General features: G+C 38.6%; 1 protein-coding gene across 2 annotated transcripts in view; it reads left to right on the forward strand.

The window, feature by feature from the left end:
* Window positions 1-6,903: 6,903 nt before the first annotated feature.
* Window positions 6,904-25,470, forward strand: part of LOC138757489 (paladin-like) — a 61,115-nt gene continuing 42,548 nt past the window's right edge. The window contains exons 1-5 of one of the 2 annotated variants that reach the window (XM_069924916.1): window positions 6,904-7,189; window positions 14,511-14,627; window positions 17,511-17,687; window positions 19,538-19,735; window positions 23,210-23,350. In XM_069924916.1, the coding sequence (XP_069781017.1) occupies window positions 7,136-7,189; window positions 14,511-14,627; window positions 17,511-17,687; window positions 19,538-19,735; window positions 23,210-23,350 (687 nt within the window). In that variant the 5' untranslated portion in view covers window positions 6,904-7,135. The remainder of the gene's footprint in view (window positions 7,190-14,510; window positions 14,628-17,510; window positions 17,688-19,537; window positions 19,736-23,209; window positions 23,351-25,470) is intronic. The other variant, XM_069924926.1, reaches the window with a different exon arrangement.

Below are 25,470 nucleotides of genomic sequence, written 5' to 3' on the forward strand. Positions count from 1 at the left end.
GATGGTAAGCATATGGATAAAAGTTGGTGGAATGGAGAGCTTGTCTTATTTCCACACAGTATCCCTCGATGACTCTCTGGCTAACTATTGAGGCAGTTCAGAATGGACAGGTGCAGTTTATCCTCTCATCACCAGTTTCCCATCTCCCTTTTGATCACTCATTTTAATGTCACATCTGCCATGTTAGTTCCAATGGAAAATACTAAAGCAAAGCTTCTTTTGGATTGAAAATGCATTTTTGTAAGATTTGGATCTTAGCTGTTTTTATTCATTTCCAGTACTCATTGGCTTTCTCGGTCATGTTCAGTACTTGGTTGCGGAGAAAACCTTTCTTCTATAGGCTGCTGAGTGCTATGTACAGACTTGAAATGAAGACACCTGAGAAAATCCTCACAGAGCGCTTTTGTGTTCTAGTAAGTTAATCAGATTCATGAAGAACTTAAATCACTTTTTTCCTTTTCAATCTTTTTATAAAGTTTCAGGTTAATAAACATAACAATAATACAAAGAGATCAGGATTGCATTAATAATGGTTAACATATACAAACACAGACACCAAGTAACATGTAAACTGAACCTCCCAACCTCTTAAAAACCAAACGTGAAAAAGAATCAAATTTTATTACAAAAATATCCCCCATAACTTAAAAAAAAACCAAAAATTGGGATACCATCTTTCACCAGTTAAACAATTATTTTGTCATTAACTCCACTCCTCTACACTCAAATAAAAGTTAAGACAATTCAGAAAGGATCAACTTACATCATACGAAAATGGAGAATAAATTATCTCCATTTTACTTCAAATTGAACTGAAAGGTCAATCTACCACTTCTGAATTTTTTTTCCCTAAGTTTAATCATGCTATAGTTTGGGGAAAACCATTCAAAGGTGACAGGTGGTTTAGGATTTTCCATTTAAGTAAAATAGATCTCCCAGCTATTAAAGTAACAAATGCCATCAGACAATTTCCTTTTTGATCGCTCATTTTAATGTCACATCTGCCATGTTAGTTCCAATGGAAAATACTAAAGCAGAGCTTCTTTTGGATTGAAAATGTATTTTTGTAAGATTTGGATCTTAGCTGTTTTTATTTATTTCCAGTACTCATTGGCTTTCTCGGTCATGTTCAGTACTTGGTTGCGGAGAAAACCTTTCTTCTATAGGCTGCTGAGTGCTATGTACAGACTTGAATTGAAGCAGATAAGTGGCCAAAATCCAAAACTGATAGTCCAAAATTTGCAGTAATAGGATGAGGTTGTATGCCAATAAGCAAAACTGCTAAAATAATATCAAAAATATATTTCCAATATTTTTTCAGGGAAGTGCAGGACCAAAACATGTGCATTGGGGAAGCCACCTTAGAATGACATCTATCACAAACAGATTTAAAATAGGAGTAAAAACGAGCTAGCTTATCCTTAGATATATGGGCCCTATGGAACACCTTAAACTGTATCACTGAGTGTCAAGCACACATTGAAGAAGTGTAAACTAATTGGGGAATTTTCTCCCATGTCTCTTTTGGCAAGGGTATCTGAAGTTCTCTTTCTCATTAATTTTTAATTTTATCAGATATCACTGGATGTATTTTCAGGATCAAATCATAAATTGTTGTTATTAAGCTCTTCTGAAAGGGGTTTAAACATAAAATGTTATCAGTAACTTCAGTCTGATGTGGTATCGAAAAGGTAGATTAAGTGACATTTAAAAAGCTCCTAATCTGTAGATATCTAAAAAAAATGTGATCTCGGCAAATTATATTTATTAGACAACTGTTCAAAAGACATGAGGCAGTTATCCAAAATTGTGAAAACATACTATTCCCTTTGTGTTCCATAAAAGAAAAGCTTGATTAATTCTAGATGGTGGAAAAAAAATTGGATAGAATAGGAGTTGACAAGATAAATTTGTCAAATCTAGAAAATTAATGAAATTGAAACCTTATTCATGTTGAGTGTTTAATTATGGGATTCGTCATTTGTTTATTCCAGGGGAACAAGGGCCTTAAAATCGAAGCCAATGAGAACCCCTGCACAAACCCATGCTCAAGACTCACCCTTCATGGAGATTGAATTTCATCCAAATCTTGTGTCTAGAAAATGATATATTGAATATTAATTGCCCAATAGTAGGATCTAAAATTAGGCAATGCCATATCACCATCTGTAGATATTTCTTACTTAACCTCAGGTTTTTGATCTGCCATATATATGTGAAGAAATTATCGAATCAATAATATAAAAAAAGATTTAGGGATGAAGGTTGGAGGCACCTGAAATAGATACAAGAATTTATGAAAAATAATCATTTTAACTGTGTTAATTCGACCAATCAATCAATGATAAGCGCAAAGGAGACCATTTAGTAAATGATTGTTTAACATGGTCAATTAAAAGGTAAAAGTTAACCTTAAATAAATCCTTGTGATTCTTAATGATTTTTAACTTCCAAATAAGTAAAATGATCAGGAACCAATCTAAATGGAGATTGTCCATAGATTGGAACTTGCATTAATGGAAAAAGCTCGCTTTTATTGAGATTTAATTTATAACCAGAAAAACCACTAAATTGAGCAAGTAATAACAGTTCTGTAGGGATAGATATCACAGGGTTGGAAATAAATAGTAACAAATCATCTGCTTATAGTGATAACTTATGAATCCCATCTCCACACATAATGCCAAATATATTTGGTCTGTCGGGTCTCAGCAGCTTTGTCCATCCTGTGTGGAAAATTGATGCGCACTCTCATTGACTCCAAAGGCTGAGTGAGGAATGATGGGCTTTAATACACATTAGATTTCAGCTGGCCCAACTCCATGTGCTCGACTGAATGGAAGGGGGTAGGGAGGTTGACCTTTATGGCCAGGTCACAGGGGGAAGGGTTACAGGGGATTGAGTCATCAGTGGGCAGGCCAGCCACTTATACACAGAACAGTTATCTATGCGCGCGCATATACAGATAGAGTATAATGTGTGTATATAACCATAGTTTCAGGGCAATGTCAAATAATAAAGGGCTCAAAGGACAACCCTATCTAGTACCTCGCAAAAGCCTAAATTGCTTTTTTAAGTCAAAGGCTGAGACAATTTGAATGTAATTTTTTAAAATGTGATGGCCAGATGATATGACGATACTGAACAACACATTACCATTTATATTTCTGCTGATTTTGAGCATCACATATACTGTATTTGTCCTTAGTATATACGTTTTGGAAATTTTGTCTGTGTTCAATATATTTTTGACATTGCCAGCACCAGTTGTTTGAAAACTGGTAGACATTGTGGTACATGGGCCTATTTGTGTTGTGAGTCTTTATGTGGATGTGCAGAGCAAGCCATTTCATAGCATCTTTGAGTACTGCTCTGCTATCTTGTTCAGCATATGCATGGCTGAACTTGCATTAGCCAACAGAAAGCATCATCACCTTCTTGAAGGTTATTTATTTATTAACACTTTGTGGTTGCTACTGTAGTCTTGTGAATGATTGGGGCTTTCTATAGCAGTCCAAAATTTCAGAAGAGTAGTGACCAGATGTACACTTTTGCATGAACTGGATGAGTGTGTTGATTGCTTTTCCTTTGCATTGGGACATGTGTATCAAAATGAGCTGCTGGAAGATGTATGAGAAAAAGGAAAAGCCTCAAAGGAGGGGATTTTTTTTTCCAACCAGCTTGCCTGGAATTAAGGTCAAGGACAGAGTTTGAAAGGAACCCGATGTAATGGGAGTAGCCATTTTGAGAAGGGCCATTTTGAGGTTAAAGTGCTATAGTTGAGTTTAAGTGTGGAGGCTTTAGTGAGGACACCAAGCAATGGTGAGCTATGGTGAGGAAATGTCAAGTCTGTCTTTTTTCTTTAAGCTCGTACAAACTTCAGAGGTAGAAGTGGCAGCAATTGGAGTGGTAAGCTCCTGTGAAATGTCAGAGATCAAGAAAAATTAGGTGTCTTTGACAAATGTTTCCTGGTAGTGTGTTCAGCTGCAGTTCCTCTCAGACTGCATAGATTGATTGGAGTGGTGCTGAGGAGCATACAGGAGGAATAGTGTTTCAGATAGGAGTCTAAGCATTGTGATAGTACTAACGGTTCAGCCATGTGGATGAATGACCACCAGGAGAGGACAATCCCCTGTGATTGAACCCCTATTTACAAGTAAACTGTTTTGGACTCTTAGGGGAAAGCAGCAGTGGCATCCAGATCAGTGGCTCTGTTATATAACAGGAAAGATCATGGACTAGGTGAGCAGTAGTGACAGGAGAATCTTCAGTCAGAGCATAATCGAGGTCCATGCCTGACAAAGACAGAGGAGCAGAAATAGGCTATTCAGACCATCATGTCTGCTTCACCATTTGATCATGAGCTGATCCATTTTCCCTCTCAGCCCCACTGCCCGGCCTTCTCCACATAACCTTTGAAACCCTGACTCATGAAGGACCTATCAAACTCTGACATAGCCTCAACAACTGCCTGTGGCAACAAATTGCACAGATTTACCTCCCTCTGGCAGAAGAAATTCCTATGCATTTCTGTTCTAAGTGGATGCTCTTCAATCCTGAAGATGTGCCCTCTTATCCTAGGCTCTCCCACCATGGGTAAGACCTTTCAACATCTACTCTGTCCATGCTTTCTAACATGCAGGTCCCAATCATTTGTCTTCACCTTGCAGCAGTTAGAAGCAACATAAAGAGTAGATTGTTTTCTCTCTCCTTAACACTAACAACAAGATCCAAATGGTGATAACTCAAAAATAAAAACCAAAACAAAGATTTAACCCTTTGGATGCCAGCTATTTACAACCTTTCATCATAGATACTCCGGACTTGGTCCATGAGTAAACTGCAGTTCGAACACTAGAATGAACCAGCTGGTGGTTGGGGACACGGAGTATATACGCTTGTTGGTGATCCCTGAAAACAGGGAAGTGGAGTCCAAAGGTTTAATTATGTTATGTCACTCAATTAATCATCTTTGAATATCCTCCAATTTCTTTCTTTCTTTGTATTTGCATATTGCTCTCATGCAAAGTCAATGCGAAGGCTCTGGCCTTGCTTGTGGAAGACCGCTGACTTCCAGCAGCAGCAGAGATAGCAATTTACCTTGACCTTGAACTCTGTTTCATTCTGAACCATCTTTTGGTGGTCAGCCACGGTTTGGACTAGGGAAAGAAGGTAGCTTTATGGGCTCTGAACAACTTTAATGACTTGCTGGAGGTCAGATTACTGACCTGCTGTAAGATCCATCCACCGTAATCCACAGCAGGAGTCAGAGCTTGAAAGTCAGCAAGAAGACCTTACATGGAAGCTGGCTGAGTTTTGAGTCTTTGGGCATAGTGGCTCAGCTAATAGAGCTGTTGCCTCATTGACAGAGAATCTGGTTCAATCCTAAAATAATTAAGGGATCTGGGAAAAAGGTAGGTAGGTGGAGATGAGCCTATCATCAGATCAGCTATGATCTCATTGAATGGCGGAACAGGCTTGATGGGCCAGATGGCCTACTCCTGCTCCTATTTCTTATGTTTGGACCTTTGGTGCTCCAGTTTGTGGAGTTTGCATACTCTCCCTGTGATAAATAGATTTATTATGGGAGCTCCAGTTTTCTCCCATTATACCAAAGACTTGCAGGTTTGTGAAAGGGGAGTGGTAGAATCTGGGAAAGAAAAGTGGGGAGAATAAAATGAGGCAAGTGCAGTATTAGTATAGGTCATATTTGAGGGTGGAGCTAACCCCCTGGATTGAAGGGCTTGCTTTTATGCAGTAGGTCTCTGACTTTATTGGATGGCTCGTGTTCATGCTGCAATTGAAGCTGCAACTGATAACTAGCCGTAGCTCCATAGTTGGATCTTCAAGAGCTAAAACAGATTGCCCTTCAGTAGCGTTTAGGGAATGGTCATCTCCAAGCTCTGCACAAAGCTCTTTGGCAAGTTGCCACTGTTCTTCTCTTAGCTGATTGTTATTGAATTGGCTTTTTGGATTGCAATCCACTGCATTTTGTATTGTGGAGATCCATCAAATTTCTACAGTGGCCTTCTGTACAGTAGAACTTGTTTGCATCTTGGCCTTCCAAGGAGCATTTTGGATGCAATGTTTCCTTGCTCATTTTCTCACCAGGTGTCGATCTACCTCTGCGCTATTTCCTTATTAACCTGCAATGCCATTTCCTGAACTGGAGGCCACAGTCTGAAACTAAGGGTCATTGGTCTTCATTCATAATTTTTTTTTTGCTTCTTCACAATCTCTTCCCACTAAGTTGTAGATCTTGATTACCTAATGTAAAACATGGTGCAACAGCATTTTTGGTGAAGTGGATGGGGTATGGGGAGGGAAGGTAATGCACAAAATGGTTACGTAACCAAGCACTGCAGCAACTTTAAAAACTAAAGGTCAGTTTATGTTGAGGGCAAACTCTATGCGAGAAAAATTTAGATATTAAAATGCCATTTTCAATGTTTCTTAGTCCTGGGTATGACCTCAGCAATGCTTTTCCTAATAATGACCATCAGTGCTTCTGGTGGGCATTGGAACCTGCTCTCATGCCTGACTCTCTCTGCAAGTCGATCCTCATTCTATCCACTTGAAAGAGGAGAGTAACCCTGATCAGGAGTCTCCAGCTCCCTGAAGTACCTATGTTTGCTGAAGAATCTTGCTGGTTGAATAAGTGGCACTTTGTGCAGTATGTGTAATACGGTTGTGAGGCTTTTAGCCATGCAAGAATACAAGATTGTAAATAGTTTCCAAATGTCATGCCTATTAATTAGTAGATAGTAGTGAATACTTCTCAACTGTACTCGCTAAGGAGAAAGACATCGTAGATGGAGTTCAGGGAGAGGGCAGCAATAAGCTGGAGCATCTTCCCCCTGCTGATTGAGATGGAAAGTAAACCTCTCTGGGGGCGTGGCAAGATGGCGTAAGGAACAGACGTCCCTTCCAGTCCTCTCCTGACTCTAACTTATTGTTTTGTCTTTAAGTGCCCGTTAAAACTTTTTAAAAAAGTTTATAAATAGTATGAGGTGTTGAATTAATACCTAATTTGTTAAAAAAAAGTAAAAGGAAACATCAACAGATTGTTAAAAAATTATATTTTCCGAAATTATCTGAGCCTGCTTGTTTACAAAAAGCCACGACTCAGCGTGAAATGGATCCAGGAAAAGAAGCGAAGAATTTGCCCTTGGAGCTCCGTTCTGATTTCGTAAGTCTTTCTGAAGGTCGTTTTCAGCTGCCTTTAGAACAAAGGGCTGGCCGGATGCCAGTATTTCAAACAACGTCTACTGAGACTTTGACTACTGAATTAGCTGAGGCGCCACCAGTTGGAGATATACCATCAGTTATAACAGCTCTTCCAGATACTGATGTAACAAAGCTTTTAAAGGAGGTTTGGATCAAAGATAACCCTGATCATCAGCCTCCTGATACTTCTGGGGGGTCTGTGACAGGGGCTCTTACATAGAGTCAAACTGTAAGAAAAGCTACTAAATTAAAAGAAGGGATAGAAGGTCCTCTGATTCCACAAGAACAGCAGGATCCCACCATGTTTGGATCTACTGATGTTGATATACTTTTCAAGAGTCTTGAACATAAGATATTTTCTTCAATGATGCATTTAGGAGATTCTATGAATAATTTTACTTCTAAGATTAATGCATTGGTGGATGTCAATACTCAACAGATGGCTGATTATGGAGCTTTTAAAGTCGAAACTATTGAAAGACTTGAGATGTGTGATCAAGGATTATCTGATGTACAAGATCAATTGCAAGATGTGAATAAAACAATTGAAATGCTACAGATCAGAATAAAAATTTAGCAAAAAAGGTTGATTATTTGGAGAACCAATCCAGACGGAATAATGTGAAAATTGTTGGCTTGCCAGAAGGCATAGAAGGGCCAGATCCAAGAAAATTTTTCACTGAATGGATTCCACAAGTGTTGGGACAAGATAAGTTTCCTGAAGGTTTAATATTGGAACGGGCTCATAGAGCTTTGAAAAGGAGACCTTTCTCAGGACAGAATCCAAGACCTGTTCTGGTTTGCTGTTTAAATTACTGTGATAGAGAGGCTATTTTACATATGGCTATTAGAAATGCACAGCAAAACAGATCTCCTTTGATGGTTCAGAGTAATCGTGTTTTCTTCTATCCGGATTTGAGTCAGGAAATTATGTTTCAACGACGTGAATTTAATTCTGTGAAAGAATTATTGTGGAAAAAAGGATATAAGTCAACATTTAGATACCCTGCGGTACTGAAGATTTTTCAGGATGGATATCAACCAAAGTTCTTTGATAATCCTAAAGAAGCTATGGATTTTGCTCAGTCTTTACCAATTACGCAATTCCAGGAACGAATATAACAAATTCCACGGTCTCCAAAGGGGGCAGAGCTGCAAGAAGGGAATTTGATTTCTGGAAGAAATGGAAGAAACGGTGGTCGCAATGGCAAAGTTGATTAAAAAAATTTAAAAATTTTTTTTTTTAATATATTATTTTTGTTGAGAAGATTTTAAATAGTGATGGGAGTTGGGAGAGGGAACTGGGTGGGCACCAATTTCCAGAAGTAATCAGCTGCGTGTGAGTTATCTCACACCCTATATTTTGGGGGAGTTACCGCATTAGGTGGTTTAAACAGGAGGAGGTAATTGTGACCTCCGACCTGTTTTTTTTCTTTTTAATTTTTGGGTTAGGGAGTGAAGCTTTTTTTTATCTTTTTTAAATAATTAAAAATTTTTATATATAACTTTTTTTTTTTTTTTTTTAGTTTTTGGTTGTAATTTCAAAGGGGAATTAAGGGTTTTTTTTCTTTTTTTCTTTTTTGGGGGGGGGTTTCTTTTTTTTCTTCTTTTTTTTCTCTCTTTTTCCTTTTTTTGTTTGTTTCTTGTTGTTGTGTTTTATTGAGTGTAAGAAATGTCTAATTTGAAGTTTGCTTCTCTTAATGTTCAGGGTTTAAATAATCCTATTAAGCATAAGCAAGTTCTTGCTTATTTAAAAAAATTAAAAGTTGATGTTGCTTTTTTACAGGAAACTCATTTAACAGATAAGGAACATTTGAAACTCAAACGTGAATGGGTTGGGCAAGTTTTTTATTCTTCGTTTAATTCCAAGGCAAAAGGTGTGGCAATTTTGGTACATAAGAATCTACCATTTCAGTTACAGAATGAAGAGAAAAATGGTGGAAGATTATTAAAATTAAATTGTACAATCTTTAATGAGGCATGGGCTTTGCTTGATGTTTATGCTCCTAATGTTGAAGATACAGCTTTTGTTGTGGATACGTCTTTATTACTTGGACAATCGAACTCTAATGTGATGATTGGGGGAGATTTGAATGTGGTGTTGGAGCCTTTATTGGATAAGTACCCAAGAGTAATTAAGAAGTCTAAGATGGCAATCCAAGTGACTAATTTGATGGCAGATTTGAATTTAATTGATATTTGGCGAAGAGTTAATCCTACAGAGAAAGATTTTTCTTTTTATTCCTTGCGACATAATTCTTTTTCTAGAATTGATTATTTTTTAATATCAGCACATTTGCAGGATAGGGTTACATCTGTGGAGTATAAGGCTAGATTGGTTTCAGATCATTCATTATTATTATTAGAATATTTGAGTTCACAAGTTGTTCAGAAAGCTTCAAGATGGAAATTTAATACTATGCTATTGCAAAAAGCAGAATTTATTAGTTTTTTAAAACAGCAAATTGAAATTTTTATTGGTATTAACTGTAATTCTGTTTCTAGTCATTTTGTTTTATGGGATGCAATGAAAGCTTTTTTGCGAGGTCAAATTATCAGTTATGCCTCTAAAGTAAAGAAGGAGAGAATTAAAGAGATTGAAGACTTAGAGGAAAAGATAACTGCTACTGAAAAAGAATTTCAAAAACATGCTACCGAAACGCAAAAGAATCAGTTAACTAATTTAAAATTTAAATATAATGAATTACAAGCATATCGGTTTGAATGTTTAATGAATCGAACTAAGCATAAGTTTTATGAATGGGGTGAGAAAGCTCATAAAGTTTCGTCATGGCAATTAAAAAAGGAACAATTATCTAGGATTATACCAGCGATTATAAAGAAATCAGGTATTACTTTTAATCAAAAGGAGATTAATGAGGAATTTTGTAATTTCTATAAACAATTATATAGTTCGGAATGTAAAGATGTAACTGGAGACGCAATAGATTCTTTCTTGGAAAATATTAACTTGCCACAATTGAATCAAGAAGATAGACAAGAGTTAGATAAACCTTTTACAGAAGATGAAATAGAAAGGGCAATAACATGCCGAATGGAAAGGCACCTGGTGAAGATGGGTTTTCTATAGAGTTTTATAAAGTTTTTAATGCTGATGTATCTTCTATTTATAAGGATGTATTACAACAAACTTACAATACTTTTCAATTACCTGAGTCTTGTTCTAACGCAATAATTACGGTTATACCAAAAAAAGATAAAGACCCTTTACAGGTTTCTTCTTATAGACCAATTTCGTTGTTAAATGTAGATTATATAATTGTAGCTAAAATTATGGCTAATAGATTAGCTCAATATCTGCCTAAAATTATACATGGTGATCAAACGGGATTTATAAAAAACAGGTATGCGTCAGATAATATTTTACGGTTAATAACCTTGATAAATAAATCTAAATTTCAGTTGAATTATCCAATAGTGGTTTCATTGGATGCAGAAAAGGCTTTTGATAGAGTGGAATGGAAGTTTCTGTTCAAAGTACTTGAGAAATTTTGTTTTGGTTCTTCATTTATTGGATTGATAAAGGCTTTATATAATAGCCCGAAGGCTAGAATTGCTGTTAATGGCCAAATTTCAGAATCTTTTAGTTTGACAAGATCTACTAGACAAGGATGTCCGTTGTCACCTGCTTTATTTGCTATAGTTATTGAACCTTTAGCACAATTAATACGTCAAAATGAAAATGTTAAAGGTATGAGAGTTCTGAATGAGGAATATAAGATTAATTTATTTGCTGATGATGTTTTATTATATTTGGTGGATCCGGATATTTCTTTACCTGCAATTCAAGAATGTTTAGAAATTTATGGTCAATTATCTGGTAACAAAGTAAATTGGGCTAAAAGTGAAATTTTACCAATTTGTAAAGGTGATTATTCAGTATATAAAAATATTACAAATTTGAAGTGGACTACACAAATTAAATATTTAGGAATTAATGTTAATACGGAATTTCAAGAATTATATTCAATTAATTATTTTCCTTTAATAAAAAGGATTAAATTAGATTTGATTAGGTGGAGGGATTTACCTTTGGGTTTACTAAGGAGGATTAATACCATAAAAATGAATATTTTTCCTAGAATACAATATTTGTTTCAATCAATTCCTTGTTTTTTTAAGGATTTATATAAAGCGATTAGAGAATTCTTATGGAAGGGAAAATTTCCAAGAGTAGCAATTAGAAAATTGATGTGGGATTTTCAATTTTGAGGTTTAAGATTATCGAATTTTCAGCATTATTATGAAGCAGCTCAATTCAAATTTCTTAGTGCATTAATGAATATGGACAACCCACCTAGTTGGGTAAAGATAGAAATGGCGGTTATTTTAGAAAAATGTCCTCATGAGTTTTTGTTTCGATGGAATCAAAATTTATTACGAACTTATGATGTGCCAATATTGAAACATTTATTGAATTTATGGACAAGTAAACTTTAAAAATTGGGTCTTAAAATATATATTCTGGAAGATTGCCATTATATAATAATCAACTTGTTCCTTTTACGGTCTCTAATGCCACTTTGAAACAATGGGAAAAGAAGGGAATAAAAAATTTATCTGATTGTTTTTCTGAGGGTTGTTTTTGTTCCTTTGACAAATTACAAAGGAAATATGATATTAGTGCAAATTCTATATTTGTACTTTCGCGCAAACAGAGGAACCACTGACATTGTCTTTGCCCTCAGACAGCTCCAAGAAAAGTGCAGAGAACAAAACAAAGGACTCTACATCACCTTTGTTGACCTCACCAAAGCCTTCGACACCGTGAGCAGGAAAGGGCTTTGGCAAATACTAGAGCGCATCGGATGTCCCCCAAAGTTCCTCAACATGATTATCCAACTGCACGAAAACCAACAAGGTCGGGTCAGATACAGCAATGAGCTCTCTGAACCCTTCTCCATTAACAATGGCGTGAAGCAAGGCTGTGTTCTCGCACCAACCCTCTTTTCAATCTTCTTCAGCATGATGCTGAACCAAGCCATGAAAGACCCCAACAATGAAGACGCTGTTTACATCCGGTACCGCACGGATGGCAGTCTCTTCAATCTGAGGCGCCTGCAAGCTCACACCAAGACACAAGAGAAACTTGTCCGTGAACTACTCTTTGCAGATGATACCGCTTTAGTTGCCCATTCAGAGCCAGCTCTTCAGCGCTTGACGTCCTGCTTTGCGGAAACTGCCAAAATGTTTGGCCTGGAAGTCAGCCTGAAGAAAACTGAGGTCCTCCATCAGCCAGCTCCCCACCATGACTACCAGCCCCCCCACATCTCCATCGGGCACACAAAACTCAAAACGGTCAACCAGTTTACCTATCTCGGCTGCACCATTTCATCAGATGCAAGGATCGACAATGAGATAGACAACAGACTCGCCAAGGCAAATAGCGCCTTTGGAAGACTACACAAAAGAGTCTGGAAAAACAACCAACTGAAAAACCTCACAAAGATAAGCGTATACAGAGCCGTTGTCATACCCACACTCCTGTTCGGCTCCGAATCATGGGTCCTCTACCGGCACCACCTACGGCTCCTAGAACGCTTCCACCAGCGTTGTCTCCGCTCCATCCTCAACATCCATTGGAGCGCTCACACCCCTAACGTCGAGGTACTCGAGATGGCAGAGGTCGACAGCATCGAGTCCACGCTGCTGAAGATCCAGCTGCGCTGGATGGGTCACGTCTCCAGAATGGAGGACCATCGCCTTCCCAAGATCGTATTATATGGCGAGCTCTCCACTGGCCACCGTGACAGAGGTGCACCAAAGAAAAGGTACAAGGACTGCCTAAAGAAATCTCTTGGTGCCTGCCCCATTGACCACCGCCAGTGGGCTGATAACGCCTCAAACCGTGCATCTTGGCGCCTCACAGTTTGGCGGGCAGCAGCCTCCTTTGAAGAAGACCGCAGAGCCCACCTCACTGACAAAAGGCAAAGGAGGAAAAACCCAACACCCAACCCCAACCAACCAATTTTCCCTTGCAACCGCTGCAATCGTGTCTGCCTGTCCCGCATCGGACTGGTCAGCCACAAACGAGCCTGCAGCTGACGTGGACTTTTTACCCCCTCCATAAATCTTCGTCCGCGAAGCCAAGCCAAAGACAAAGACATTATCAATTAAGATCTTTTGTAAAAGAGTTATGTGGTCGACATATGATTTTATTGCCTGAATCTAGTTTTGAAGAATATGTACTTTCAATACCAAAAAAGGGATATATATCTGATTTGTATTGTATTTTACAAGAAATTGATAATAAAAAAGACTGGGATAAAGATAAGTTGAAATGGGAAAAAGATTTAGGACATAAAATAGCTGAAGAAGCTTGGATGGAAATTTGTCAGAATAGTATTCGGAAATTAATTAATGCTAGACTAGCGATGATTAATTATAATTTTATTCATCAGCTATATTTAACGCCGGAGAAATTTTAAAAATTTGGTTTTAGTAAGTTGGATTCTTGTTTTCGATGTGATCAGACGGCCAATACTTTTTTGCATACTGTTTGGCTTTGTGATCGATTGCAACAGTTTTGGGAAGGTATTCAATCTGTTTTTAACAGTTTATATAATATCCATCTTGTATTAGATCCCGATATATTTTTATTAGGGAACATGCAATCATTAATCGATTTAGGTTTAGAGGATTATCAGATTTCATTTATTTATTTAGCTTTAGTTGTGACTAAGAAATGTATAGCACTTACTTGGAAAGATAGAAATATACTAACTTTAGATAAGTGGTATTTGGAAATGAAATTTAGTTTGACTATGGAAAGGATATCTTTTTCAATTCAGGATAAGATGTCTTTTTATAAGTTAAAGTGGACTCTGTTTGCTAATTATATGCATTTGTTTGATTTAAATATATGTTTAAGTGTGATATTTTAGTATTGACAATATTTTTGTTGTTGTTAGAATTGTTTTAGGTTAAGTTTTATCTCTTTTTTTTGTAAGTGGGTATTTTTTTTCATATATAATATTGTCAATTTTATTAACTCTTCACTCTTTATTTTGAGGGGGAGGGTTGGACTAATTTTAAGTTAGACTATTAATATTGTGTTACAATTAACGGGGGGGTTATTTTGTGTAGTTTTCTGATGTAATATTGTAATCATACCTTTTTAAATTCTTTTTTTCTATTTTTATTTAAATGTAATTCTTTATTGTATTCATGTTATAAAATTTTAAATAAAGTCTTTAAAAAAAAGAAGAAAAAAAAAGAAAGTAAACCTCTCTGAAGCATTGTATTCTCCTTGTAACTCACAGCTTGCCGACGAGCACCTGGATCTTGATGAAATGAGTAGCCAGAGACAAATGAAAGTATCAAACTACAGAAAAGTTTCCAAAATGCCTGTATGCGGAATAGCACAACCAAACTCAGAGGTCAGTGGTGTCATTCATCTTACTATGTTCCAAAATAGACCCTTTATTGAACAGTCTCAATTGTGTGCATCTGCTGTTCTTGCACTATCAGTGAAATTATAGAAAAAATTCTAAAGGAAAGGAGTTTTTATTTTGGAGACATACAGCACTATCACAGGCCCTTTCGACCCACGAGCCCATGCTGCTCAATGACACCAAATTAACCTACAACCCCCCCCCCCCCACCAACCACCACCATGTTTTCTATGGTGGTAGGAAATTAGAGCCCCCAGGGAAAACCCATGCAGACACAGGAAGAACGTATGGAATCTTTACTGACAGCATGGGACTTGAACCCTTATCCCGATCGCTGATGCTGTAACAGAGTAGCACTAACCATTTTGTTAACCATGTTGCACCGCACATTTAACAAGGTATCAAAGATAGAATTGCTTTGTGCAGAGTGAGCAGAGTATATAGATATGTTTTTGGGACATAAATTGGGAAAGGTTTGTTAGAGAGTCATATACAAATACTTTAAAATACACTTACTTGAAATGTAGGACCTCTTCCCCATGCTAAACATATCAATGCCTCAAAGCCTTTGCAAGAGCTTTGAAGAGTGATCAAGAGATGTCACTAATGGATTATTGTTTACAAAAGGCAACAGATGAAAGAACTTTTTGGAGCTGCATATGGTCTGGAAGAGAGCTTGCTGTTGTAAGAGGGTCATGTGGTTTTGCAAGCAGAGAGAGTAAACAGGTTTTTTCTGTGTGTGTGTGATAGAGAGAGAGAGAGGCACAGAGAGCAGCTGGGACTGGAACAGGACAAGCTGGCAAACTGTTGGACAGCCCATTTGGAAGACGGCCTGGTCAAAGCCCTTGTGGTTCATGCAAGAGGAGAGGACTGGCTGTCTAATGTTTCACTTGGAATAAGTCAAACAAAAAGGAACTCTGTGATGACCTGAAAGAAAGAGATTATCATCTGGAGAACCCTGAAGGGGCAAGTTACGTTAGCAAGACACTGGAGTGGCTGATTAAAAAGGAATCAGTTGTGGATGTCCTGGAATAACAAATCTCTCTCTAAATTGCCAAGAACCTTTCTGAGCAGTAACCATTTGCCTTTCAAGCACAAAAGCCCAGTGAATTTTATAAATGTTAAATTCTGTGCATAGTATAAGAATTGCCAGTGAACTTGGAGGAATGAGAATATCTATTGTTGCTGGGTTTCTGAGTCCTCTGGGCTCATAACAAGAGGAAATACCGCCTCACTAATTTGATTGAGCTTTTTGAGGACATCATAAGAAGATTGATAAAGACAGGGCAGTAGACATTGTTTACATGGCCTTCAGACATTTGACAAGGTAATGCATGGTAGGCTGGTTTGGAAGTTAAGGGGCATGTGATCCAAGGCAAGATGGCTAATTAGATCCAAAATTGGCTTGGTGATAGGTGGATGATTCTCTGATTGAAAATCTGTTGCCAGTCATGCACCATTGGGATCAGTGCTAGGATCTTTGCAGTTTACGATGTATATTAATGACTTGGGAATGATTGCTGGGGACATGATTAGTAAGTCTGTGCATGGCACACAACTTCATGGTGTTTTGAATAGTGAGGAAGGTTGTCGAAAGCTACAACAGAATATAGATCAGTAAAACTCTTCACAAGGTAATGGTAAACTAAACACAGCACATATAGTTTCTGAAATGTGCACTCTGTACTCAAGCTAACAACAAATGCGTTATGAAAAGTAAATAATAATGAGACAGCAATGATCATCCCTGCAGGTCACATTATGTGAGGCTTGGTCTGGCAGGATACACAGGGAGGGCAAATTACACTCGGGGTAAACCCACTCTGGTGAATATCTCCCACCCATGCATACACCTTTGGCTGTCATTGAGATTATTCCCGAAGACTTTTTTTCTGAACGCTGCCCAGCAAGTTAGTGGAAGCTGTTTTACAATGATACTGCATTGCAAGATCCATACTCTTTATGAAACAACATCACCTACTGGAAAAAACCCCCACATACAAATGCTGTTGCACATCTTTTCAACCAACTTTGTGATCTGATTTGGTACTTGTAACATCCCCAATATTTTAACATTCCAAATAAGATACAATCTAATTCATAGGCAAAGATTTATATTCAATATGCCAGTATATATATCTGTATATATATATCTAGCGAGATCTCTCTCTCTCTCTCTCTCTCTCTCTCTGATAGCTCTGATAGCTCGCTCGCGCTCTCTCTGTGCGCGCTCACTCTCTATATGTATGTCTGTCTATATGTGTATATGTTGACCTCAGCTCTTTCAAATGCTGGCTGATGGGATGCATAAAACGATAGATAGATAGATAGATAGATGCTCAGTAATCTGGAGTGAATTCAACTAATTACCATCCTTTTACTTCTGTAGAAATTGGCTGACAGCTCCACTCTTTAACAGTGTGGTTATGTAAATTCTAAAGGGAAGATTTGTGATTTGACAGCTATTTTATATTGTCTACAACTATATGATCATGGAATAGCTGTTTTTGAGGAGTTGTGCAAAATAATGATAGATGCCCCTTGCATGTATTAGTCTTTGCCCTGCTGAAAGTAATTGTTGCAAGGTTAGATGATTTAGCAGTACATTTAGATTACACAAGAGGCTCCAATGGCTCAGTGGTTAGAGCGTTGGTCTTGTAAACCAGGGGTCATGTTCATTCTTTGGTGAGGCCTCATTTCTGTGAGGGGTGATGGACAAAATGGCGACTCTCTGCTCTGTCTGCCTGAAGGTAGACAAAAGTTAAATTTCATGCATGTTACATTCTAAGCATGTCATTGCATGACAATAATGGAACCTTTACCTTTAGGATGAAGTGAGATCTGAAAATAAAACTGTTTTCATTGCAGGGACTGCTGCGGATCCTGTCCTACCTTACAGATGATTCCAGGAGGTTTACCAGGGTGTTGTGTTTGAACCTGAGAGAAGACGCAGTGCTAGAGGCAGAAGGAGAAATATATTCACTCAGGGAAACCAACAATCTCCAACGGATCATCATTCCTGCTTCAAAGGTGGAGGAGCTGGAGGTGATAATCTCTGTGTAAATCTTGATTTTTAAAAAACCTGAAGCTTCGCTGCATGTAAAATGATTTCAGACCTGTTATTTAATCTTTTTATATCTTTTACTGTTCTATGGTCAAAATACCCAAGTTTTCGCCTCATTTACTAAGCCACCTACAATTCATCAGCGGGTCAAGGCTAGCACTGATTCTGTAACCATACATCTCTTTCAGTCTCCCTCTCTTCATTTGGCCTTTTCATGGCTATTAACTGCCTCCACCTTGCTCCACTTACCTCCATGAATGTGGCATTTCCGCATTCGATATGCCTTGAGCGATCCTCCCCACCCCTAGTGTCAGAGCTGAGATGAAGGCCCTTCAAGGGATCTATGAAAGGGGAACTGTTTGGAGCAGCTCTAAAGGGATGGGCTGATGACATCGTCAGCTCACAACCCAGGAGCCATCACCTAACTGCTGCTGGGCACAGGCAGCCCGGTGGCAGTGGTGTCCCGCTCAGCAACCACCCCCCCCAAACCACTTGGCACCCCCCCCCATCTGCTCAGTCCCCCCCCCCCACTGCTCAACACCCCCCACCCTGCTCAGGCCTCCCTACCTCCACCACTCAGCATACCATCCCCTCCACACCCAGCCAAACTCTGGCAGCCCAACCCAGACCAAACACTGGAACCATCATACATGGCCTCTCAGCTTCAATGAGCAGACACGCGAAAGTTTAAATTGATCATTTCTGGTGCTGACACATCATGCGTGTTGGACAACCTCGGCGTTTCGGGACTATTTGATACTTTGCTGAGTAATGGCTGACTTCGTTACCCATAATCTCCACACAGCTGGAACCATTGGTTGACAGAATGGTTCCAGTTGCATGGAGGATTATGGGTAACAAAGTCAGCCATTGCATGGTGTGTATTTATGGCATCATGGCACCAGTAACCACGCCTCTTGAACGTCACATCAATGCCCCAGCCACCTCCAGGCTGAAAGGGGACATCGAAGCAAGCTTTTCTGGGCCTGCATGAAAAGATGAGAAATACCTTTTCATTCGGCTTTTAGCTGGCCTTCCTGCGGAGGCCGACTATGAAAAGGCCTATTAACTCAATATGTTCACTCATCTGTCCGGTTTCTATCTATATGTGAACATTGTCAGTATCTCTATTTTGATAGTATTACAAGATCCAAACAGCCTTTCATAATCCCAAAGGGGAATCTATTGTTTATAGGTGCTTCTTTTAAAGAATTGTTCTCTGTCTCTAGGTAAAGGCTTCAAGTTTGGCTAAACAATATCAAATCTTGTGATGTAAAATTATTAATTTGATATGTAAGAAACACTTGCTCAACCACTTGGCTGCAGAATACTAAAACAGCCACTCTGAATTGACTCATTCTCATTGGTGTCTAAATTATAATAGAGATGAGTAATGTTTTTCTCAAGATTATAGAGGTGAAATTTCAACCTTCTAATGCACCAGCATTGCAAATGATGTGCTAGTTATTGAATGTGTAGTTACTCATGTATATTGAAATTACTTGGTTACCAGATGAGTATGTTGATTGTATTGATGGTTTTAGGCTTGGTTAGTAGTACCCAACACCCAACCAACCAATTTTCCCTTGCAACCGCTGCAACCGTGTCTGCCTGTCCCGCATCGGACTTGTCAGCCACAAACGAGCCTGCAGCTGACGTGGACATTACCCCTCCACAAATCTTCATCCGCGAAGCCAAGCCAAAGAAGAAGTAATACATTGCAAACCTGCTTCATTATCTGGACATTTGGATGTCAAAGAATTTGTGGCTTATGATTGCTTCTCTGTCTCTTCTTGAACAAAGACTTCAAATTTTGATTTGTGTGATGCAGGAAGTTGAGTCTGCTTCCAAGATGGACCTACTGAGCTCCAAGAACCCCATTGAGACCTGGCAGGAAGAAACAAAAGAAATGAAATTGTTCAACTCATGCATGACTCTGAAGGAGGTTTACAGCCAGGCTGCCATGCAGTATCCCCAGCTGCAGTACAAACGGATTCCAATTACAGATTGTGCAGCCCCCACAGAAGAGGTAGTTTGGTGCAGTTTGTGTAAAATGCTGATTTTTATTCTGTTTTCAGTTACTAGATTTATTCTCCAGCAAGATCAAAACCATTCCCAGCCAAAGAAATCCAGTTAATCTGTATTCAGTCCCAGAAAGTAAAATAAATCAGTGATAAAAGTGAAATTTTGTGTGCAACAATGCAACAGCAATCTATCCATTTGTCTCTTGAAAATCCTGATTGTTTCCTCTTGCCTTTCTATAAATTAGTTCCTGATTATCAGTACACTATTTGTTTCAGGTAAGTTTTCACTTTCATCCTTTACTTCTATCCTTTGTTCCCATTGCATTCAATCTGTGTCCTTTTGCAATAATTCATCTCCTGATACTGTACCAGATCTAACATGATCTGACATTCCAGTTTTCAGATTTCTTATCAAATCTTCCTTGCTTCAAAGAAAAAAAAACATCTGGCTTCTTTGATGTACCCTTGAAGTTAATTCCAATGTATTAAAAATCTCTAGATATTAAAAATACCAAGGAACACCTGGAATTTGCCACCTTGGTTATTGGGAGGCACACAGTTTTGATGGGAAAAGATTTTATTTACTGAAGGCAAGTGTGTGAAATGGTCTCACACACACACACACACACACACACACACACACACACACACACACACACACACACACACACACACACACACACACACACACACACACACACACACACACAAACAATGATGAAGGAAAAATCACTATGATGCCCCACTACCCCTTGACTCAGTAGAGACACAGCTCTATGCTACAAGGGACACTAATTAAATGCTTCAATCCCTTTCAACAGTGCACATCTTACCAATAGTTTCTCCAGTGCCCTTTCAGGTTTCTTGACCTGGAGTGAAGCAGGGTGGTCCAAAACTGACAAAGATGGAGAACAAAGAACACATGGCACCTTTATAGTGCTGGAGGGACAAGCCCAGGTCATTAGCAGGAACAAATGGATCAGTGCCAGGAGGGTTAATCCAATTACAGGCAAGCTAGATAGTCCATTCGTCCAGTCCAGGTCATTTACATGGGTACAACAGCAAGCTGTGCACTAATGGGTGGGGTGGAACCAAACCTTGATTGTCAGCTGGTGTGTCCTCCAACTAGATAGAGAGCAGTGCTGTCAAGTGACAGCCACAACCCTTCCTAATATGGTTCTCCCCTTCTTTCACCATCACTGAAATCCTACAAACCCCTCAAAAATATCACCAAATATTTGTATAGATTCATCCCTAAGACCATATGGAGGCTCAGGTAAAAACAATACAGTCCATCAGTTTTGTGGAAGAGATGTCCAGAATTTTTAATCAAATCTATATCCAATAATTTTGTGAAAACTTTTATAGATATTGTTGATAGAAAACAATTATTCCAAGTCCATATCATTCATTTAAAATTTTCAAGACCCCTCCTTAAATACATAAATATATTAAACATTAATGGCCTCATTAACACAAAATCTCTCTGACTGTCAGAACAATCCAGCCAGGTGCACCACAGATGTGTACCACTGGGAATTCCTCACAGGACGGCACAGCTGGTTCATTCCCTGAGAGCAGTGGTAATCAGGGTTTATACCTTATCTGGGGATGTAAAAGTGACTCAGCATCTTGTGTATCTCAAAGAACCATCTCTGCTCACCCTGATCCAAATGAAAATTAGAGGTTTATTCATTTGGGTTGCCCTACAGCCATCCATTTATTTAGTCATTTCCAAGACTAGTTGGTACTGGAAGGTCTCTATCCTTCATTTCCCTTGAGGGATGACATGATAGAGGATCTGCCATTTCTACAATATTCAGACAGGTAGATCCAGTGCTGGTGTCTGAATTGAATTCCACCTGCAAACTTAAAGGAGGACATCATTAGTTGAACGAATGAGCTGGCACCGAGGAAGCAGGGATGGAGGGAGGGGGTGAGGTTGGCCAAATCAGAGCAAGTAACTGGTTCTATTTTGGTTTAGGGGCTGTTCACATTCAAGTTCAACACTGCTCATCTGCCCTGGCCCCCTCTGCCCCCAGATGTAACAAACACAGGATTCCTCTTGTCCTCACTTACCACCCCACTAGCCTCTGCATTCAACACATTATCTTCCATAATTTTCGCCACCCACAACTTGATCCAACTACTAGACACATCTTCCCCTCTCCTCCTTTTGTAGAGACCACTCCCCCCATGACTCCCTTGCCCATTCATCCCTCCCCACCAATTGCTCCCTGGCACCTTCCCCTTTGGCTGCAGGAAGTTCCACATTTATGCTCTCAACTCTTTCTTCATCACCATTCTCAAGCTACTGATTTATTGACCTGTCTTTCTCTGTCTGTTTGTAGTTATTTGTTATAGAGTTGTAAACACTCTAAGTAATTTGCTCTTTCGCAAGTTCCCTGAAATTGACACATTTTATTTGTGTTCCTAACTAAGGAATAAATGTGGCTCGGAAACCAGGGAGAAATAAATCCCTTCCACTTCTTTGAGAGAACATCCAAAAGAATGTTGCAATGTCAGCCAGGATTATGTCCACAAATCTCTGGAGCAAGGTTTAAATTCATAACTATTTGAACAAATTCCCAAGCAATTCTGCATTCAAGAAGAAGCAGAAGCTGGATATGTATGTGGTTAATACCAATGCTTCTTTTCCCCCTTCCTCTATTGTACAGAGTATATTCTTACCTTAGTAAGCAACTATGCAGGGAGATGCTCCACTTTTTCTTGGGAATATTTTATTTATTGAAACCATTATATACATTCAAAAATCATCTACAATACTAGATAAAACTTAGATTAAAAAATCATACATGGTATATTATACAAACTAACCCCCACCCCCCTAACAAACCCACACAACTCCACCCCCCCATTAACCTATCTCCCCCCCGCCAAAGAAAAGAAAGAAAAGTGGAGATTAACCATAGTAACAAATTTCATTAAATAATTACCATAGATTAGAGAAACCACGCCCGTGCCACCAGGGAATTCAGAAATTCAAACCCATATTAAAGGTTCCAAGTTTTACAATTAAAAAAAGATAAATTGTATGTTGTTATCTCTTATGGAATTCAAGACTTCAATTCCAGTCTATCATGAGGTGCTCCACTTGATCCAAAAAAATAGAAGCCTATGGTTTGTCAAGCCCCACTCAAACTCCATCCTCATAACTAGGTTGACAGTGTGCTCCTTCAGATTCTGATGGCAAGTTCCTCTTTCTCACATCCTTTGCCCAGGATTTGTGTGGAAGATTGATAAATCCCAAGCAGTGAAAGCCAGGAGCTACATTTTTACTTCGTGGAAAGGTGAATATTTATTGGTGTTCCTCAGTTTGGATGATTCCTGCTGTGAGTTAAAATGTGCTGTTGCAAACATTAAATGTCTAATCCAGGCAACTCAGATAAATGAAGCAAAATATAGTAATCACGTTTGATTATCAGTCCTGATACTTTGCATTATTGTTGTATTGATAGGAATTTGATATCTTCCTTGCTGTCGTGAGGTCACATTTAATCATAGATCAAAACACAGTGATTGTTTTAAATTGTCACAATGGCAAAGGAAGAACTACTGCTGGGATGGCCATTTCACTGCTTCTCATCTGGCATATGAAAGTGAGTTGAAAAGCTGGTACAAGAGAATTTTAGATTTGTCTGTTTGAAATGCTATTTCATTTATTTTAGATTATTCTTTGCAAGTTAAAATGTCATACATTTCTCAGTACTGTACCACTCGAATTTCAAGTGATGTTTTACCAATTAAAAAAAAATCCCTTTGAAGTTCTTTGTAGTTTGAAAAAAGCTCATGGCAAAGCATAGCAAAAACATAGATAAAGGAGAAACAGATAAGGGTATCAAGATAAAGGAGAAACAGAAACTTCAAGAACAAAATTCTTGTGTTTTTGATTTCAGTAGCTCCAACTTTCACAAAATGAAATCTTTGGTTGCCATTGGTTTAAAGATTTTTTGTTGCATTAATGCTATTTAAAGATTACATAAAAATGTTGAAAGATGGTAGATAGAGGTTAACATTGAAAAGTGTGAAGTGCTTAATTTTAGAAAAAAAATCAAAACAGGACACATACAGTAAACAGGAGGGTATTGAAGAATGCAGAAGAACAGAAGGATCTAGGAATAATGGTTCATCATTCTTTGAAGGTGGAATCTCATGTGGATAGAGTGGTGAAGAAAGCTTTTGGTATGCTGGCCTTTATAAATCAAAACATAGAATATAGGAGTTGGGAAGTGATGTTGAGACTATTCAAGGCATTGGTGAAGCCACATTGAGAACACTGTGTGCAGTTCTGGTCACCAAATTATAGGTAGAGAGGGAGCAGAGAAGATTTACTATAATGTTGCCTGGATTTCAGAATCTAGATTACAAAGAAAAATTGAGTAAATTAGGTCTTTATTCATTGGAGTGTAGAAGGTTAAGGGGGGGATTTGATAGAGGTACTCTATCCCCCTCATAATTTTTAGATAGAGTTGATGTCTCTCTTCCCCTCGAAGGTAGGTGAAATTCCAACAAGAGGTCATGAGTTAGGGGGGAAAAAGTTTAGAAGTAACATGAGGGGGAACTTCTTCACTCAGAGAGTGGTGGCTGAGTGGAATGACCTTCCGGGAGAAGTAGTGGTGGCAGGGTCCATTTTGTAATTTAAGGAAAAATTGGATAGGTGCATGGATGTGAGGGGATTGGAGGGTTATGGGCAAAGTGCAGGTAGGTGGGACTAGAGGAGATCACTTAGATTGGTACCGACTCGAGGGGCCGAGATGGCCTGTTTCCGCACTGTAATTGTTATATGGTTATTCTGTGACATAAACCTTGATATATAAAATGAAAGGTTCTTTTGCATTTGGTGTAAATTGTACTTTACTGGAAGCATGAGACTTTGTTGTGCAGCATGTTTGAGAAATAGCTGTTGGTCTGATTTGCCATCTCTGTTTCTGCTCAATGGTATCTCATTGCTTTGTTCCACAGTACTGGTAAAGGTAAAGGTTCCGTTATTGCCACATAATACTACATTTAGAATATAATAATGTATGAAATTCTTTGACCCTTATCTACAGATATAATTCCAGCTCAATACTCCAGTGCATTAATGAAGGAGATGTAAACTTTTAATGTTGATTGGAACTACTTGATTTTGTGTGTGAACATTTTTTACCAGCGCAAAACCAAATTAAAATATTACCAGTAACATAAAATTGAAAGAGAAAGTGCAAGAAATACTTAGCAGATGAAGCACAAAACAGGGGAATGGGAGTCGATGGTTCCTTATACCCATGGGGGTTTGTATTATCACTTTTCAAGATTCTTTTATTGTTATGTAATAAAGCAGAAAATGGAATATTCCATAAAATTTACACAGATCCTCCATCAGCAGAAATTGCCTGGTGCACCTTACAATCAGAAAAAAGAAGCAATAGAGAGTCCCCCAGAGCAATTGAGTGTCCATGGCTTCACCTTGAGCACTCCTACAGCCTCCACAGCCAACACAGACTTTGGTCCAAACCTTTGGCAACCCGAACACGAGATCCAAATCACTGACACAATCAGGAATCCCTCAGCGCCCTTGGCACCCTCTCACATCTTGGTTCCGATACCTGGAACCTGTTCAGCCAGTCTTGAGCCAGTATCCATCAGTACGCAGCCTGGTGTGAGTCCCTTGACCCCAGTTGCCAGCAGCCCACGGCCTGTGTAGGATCCTCACCAACAGCCCAGTCGCCTGTGCGAT

Source organism: Narcine bancroftii, chromosome 1, assembly GCF_036971445.1.
Source record: "Narcine bancroftii isolate sNarBan1 chromosome 1, sNarBan1.hap1, whole genome shotgun sequence".
In the NCBI taxonomy this organism is placed as follows: Eukaryota; Metazoa; Chordata; class Chondrichthyes; order Torpediniformes; family Narcinidae; genus Narcine; species Narcine bancroftii.